This window comes from Arvicola amphibius, chromosome 2 (genome assembly GCF_903992535.2).
Source record: "Arvicola amphibius chromosome 2, mArvAmp1.2, whole genome shotgun sequence".
Taxonomy (NCBI): Eukaryota; Metazoa; Chordata; class Mammalia; order Rodentia; family Cricetidae; genus Arvicola; species Arvicola amphibius.
In genome coordinates this window covers 78,823,965-78,827,797 of record NC_052048.2, presented here as the reverse complement: position 1 = coordinate 78,827,797, position 3,833 = coordinate 78,823,965, and the positions used below count along the sequence as shown (strand labels likewise).

Below are 3,833 nucleotides of genomic sequence, written 5' to 3'. Positions count from 1 at the left end.
AAATAATAAACTTCTTACATTAGTTATTTCTGCAAAGCTGTGGCAAATACCTAATAGATGGAATGTGGGAAATGGCATGATCCCTATGTTCCCAATTTACTCAAGTGATGTCTTTTTTAATTTCCCATGTAGATTAGATTCATATATTTCTCTCTTAGGGTTCTCTTTGTTGTTGAGGTTCTCTGGGATTGTCAAACATAGCTGATTTTTTTGTTTCATGTATAAAAGTCACTTATGAATGAGTACATATTATATTTGTCTTTCTGGTTCTGAGTAAAAACCTATAATTCTAATACTGTATATGAAAACAGTTCTGAGGGATCTCTGTAGAGTTTTTTATTTAGTTTTATAACTCTGAACATATTGATCTTAAACACATGAGAATTTCTTTTGAAAATGTACAGCTAGGACTAAAGAGGAAGAAAGATATTTGGGGAACAGAAACTCTATAGGCAGCTGTACCTTAATGTCACTGTGACTTTCTCAGTCTGATTGTCTTTGCAAAAATACATTAGCAGATGGAAACAATAAGAGCCAGCTGGTGACTCTGCTACTTCATTCAGGGGTTTATGTCATGGCTTGTATCACAGTGGGAGGGGTACTATCATGCTGTTGACAGTAATAAGTAGCAACATCTTCAGGCTGCAGGCTGCTAATGGTGAGAGTAAAATCTGTCCCAGATCCACTGCCACTGAACCTTGAAGGAACCCCAGATTCCAAATTGGTTGCACGGTATATGAGGAGTTTAAGAGACTTGCCTGGTTTTTGCTGATACCAGGCTAACCAATTACTAATGCTTTCACTTGCCCTGCAAGTAATACTGACTCTGTCTCCTAGAGATGCAGACAAGAATGGAGACTGGGTCATCTGGATGTCACATATCATGCCTGTGAGTGGAAACATACAACCAATACTCTTGGTTAGTCATGATAGAAATGACTTCTGTGATGTTCCAGCTACACTGATTATAAAGAGACAAACAATTTATCATAGTTGTCATTCCTTACCTGGAATCCAGAACAGCAGGAACACCAAAAGCTGAGAAGGAGGATTCATGTCTATGCTGTGATGTGTTATTGAGGGAATATTAGATGGGGTATGATCAGGCTATTAAGAATATGTGAGTGAACACATGCAAATCACCAGGGCCTGGGCAGAGCTGGGCACAGATGCTTTATCTTAGTAACTCAGCTGGTTGATGTGCAGGTGTCCCAATCTAGACCAGAATGTTTCAGATTTTACTAAACACTGTTTGTACTAGTGTTGTAGTTTATTACAAAAAGTATTTTGGTAAATTTCTCAGTAGCCCAAAAGATATGAACACAAGTATAAAGTTCTTTATTCACATCACTTCTATACAGAATTGTTCCATTTGAAATAATGTGCTTCCTCCTACTTGCTACTGCCATATTCCTATTATATTTGGCTTGGTTGGGGTTTCTATGTTAAATGATACCACTGTATCTAATACAGTGTGATTATTTCATGAAAAATCTCCTCTCCTCCTTGTGCAATTTTCTTGCAGATCATAACAAAGATGATTTTTATAAGAGCAATGATGCTTGTTTAAATCTATGTTTTGATTAAACTTTCTAGGTTATCCTAAGAGATAGAGTTATTAGGCCAGTTAGTGAAGATGATTAAGGAAATGTTTTAGGTTTTACTGCCAATTGCTTCAATAAGTGAACTGACAATGCCAGGTTCTCTAGAAATATACCCAACAATCTAACCACTCAATGATTTCAACAGTTTATCTTTTCTTGTTTTTAAAGGCTTTCCAATTCTGGAATTTCAAGTGAATGTTCTAGTTAAAGGGAGGAGATGTGGTAGGGAACAGAGCTGTCTCCCAAGGTCTTTTCCTTACAAGTCCCTAAAAGAGTTTCTAATAAGATGTTCTGACTACTGGGTTTACATTTGTTCATTAGAGTTTCTGTGTCAGCTCATCCCAGGGCAACTCCATCCAGGACAATCTTCATGACTATATAACTCTAGGATGACATGCATGGTACAAAGAATAAAACCATGAAATCTGGTTAGTAATGTCATGCTTAGGATCTTCATTCTTAGACAAAAAAAATGCCTTTTATATATTATAAGACAAGCACACTCAGTGGATGACTGTCACCAATCTTGCAGGATCTGAAGTATGAGGACCTTAAGCCTAAGTCTTTCAGAACACCCAAGTGTTCTTGTCAGAACAGGTGGTCATGGGCTTCTCCAATTGCTTGGGGATAGTTCAAGAAAGACACAAAGGCAGCCTACTGACTGGGAAAAGATCTTCACCAACCCTGCAACTGACAAAGGTCTGATCTCTAAAATATATAAGGAACTCAAGAGACTAGACGGTAAAATGCCAATTAACCCAATTAAAAATTGGGGCGCGGAACTGAACAGAGAATTCTCAACAGAAGAAGTTCGAATGGCCAAAAGACACTTAAGGTCATGCTCAACCTCCCTAGCTATCAGGGAAATGCAAATCAAAACAACTTTGAGATATCATCTTACACCTGTCAGATTGGCTAAAATCCAAAACACCAATAATAACCTTTGCTGGAGAGGTTGTGGGGTAAGGGGTACACTCATCCATTGCTGGTGGGAATGCACCCTTGTGCAACCACTTTGGAAAGCAGTGTGGCGGTTTCTCAGGAAATTCGGGATCAACCTACCCCAGAACCCAGCAATTCCACTATTGGGAATCTACCCAAGAGATGCCCAATCATACAACAAAAGCATATGCTCATCTATGTTCATAGCAGCATTATTTGTAATAGCCAGATCCTGGAAACAACCTAGATGCCCTTCAGTGGAAGAATGGATGAAGAAACTGGAATATATACATGCTAGAATACTACTCAGCGGTAAAAAACAATGACATCTTGAATTTTGCAGGCAAATGGATGGAAATAGAAAACACTATTCTGAGTGAGGTAACCCAGACCCAAAAAGATGAACATGGGATGTACTCACTCATAATCGGTTTCTAGCCATAATTAAAGGACATCGAGCCTATAAATTTGGGATCCTTGAGAAGATAATAAGAAGGTGAACTCCCAAAAAAAGATATAGTAATCCTCCTGGATATTGGAAGTAGACACGATCGCCAGGCAAAATTGGGAACTTGAGGGTTGGGCGAGACTGGGCCAAGGGAAGATGGGGAGAGAAAAGTGTGAAGGGGAGAATGGGGGGAGCTCGGAGGAATGTGCCTATGACTTTAGCTTCCACAAAAGCACATGCACTTCCTCTCTGTGAGGTGAAATTCTTTTAAAGCTTATTGTTCCTAAAATTACAGCAACAACACAGCTATCAAAGGAACTTAGCTCTATACTATTTTTTTATCTATTTACATTCTTCAATTAATTGGGAAAAGCAAGTTAAATGTAAAATGAATCAACTGTAAATTATGAGTTCTTAGATCAAATTTCTTAAAGGATTTAGATTCCTTTCATCAGAGCTCTGCGACTACATGAAACACAGTCAATTTATGGAACACAAAATGAAAATCATGATGCCTTGTGTTATCTTTCATATATTTTCCTCTAACGCCTCTAAGAACATCAGTAAAGAATAAGTTCAATTTATGAGTTACAATATAGGTCTCGAAAAACCAAAAAAAAAAAAAAAAGAAGAACATGTTCTATTAATACAAAGAAAATAAAGTGATTTTTTTAAATAAATTTAATTCTGAAATGATAACTCATATATGAAAAATTTTCTAAGGATTACTGCATTCTGAAATTCAAAATTTATCTTTTATATTTCCCTTTTTTCAGTCTGTGTCCTAGATTACTGATTATGTGTTGTTTGGTATGTCTATGTGTTAAGGGATTGTGACA

General features: G+C 37.2%; 1 gene segment (V, D, J or C); it reads right to left on the bottom strand.

The window, feature by feature from the left end:
- Window positions 1–567: 567 nt before the first annotated feature.
- Window positions 568–1,062, bottom strand: LOC119807243. The segment is given in 2 exon segments: window positions 568–887; window positions 1,008–1,062. Coding segments are annotated over 2 exon segments (369 nt in total).
- Window positions 1,063–3,833: the final 2,771 nt, after the last annotated feature.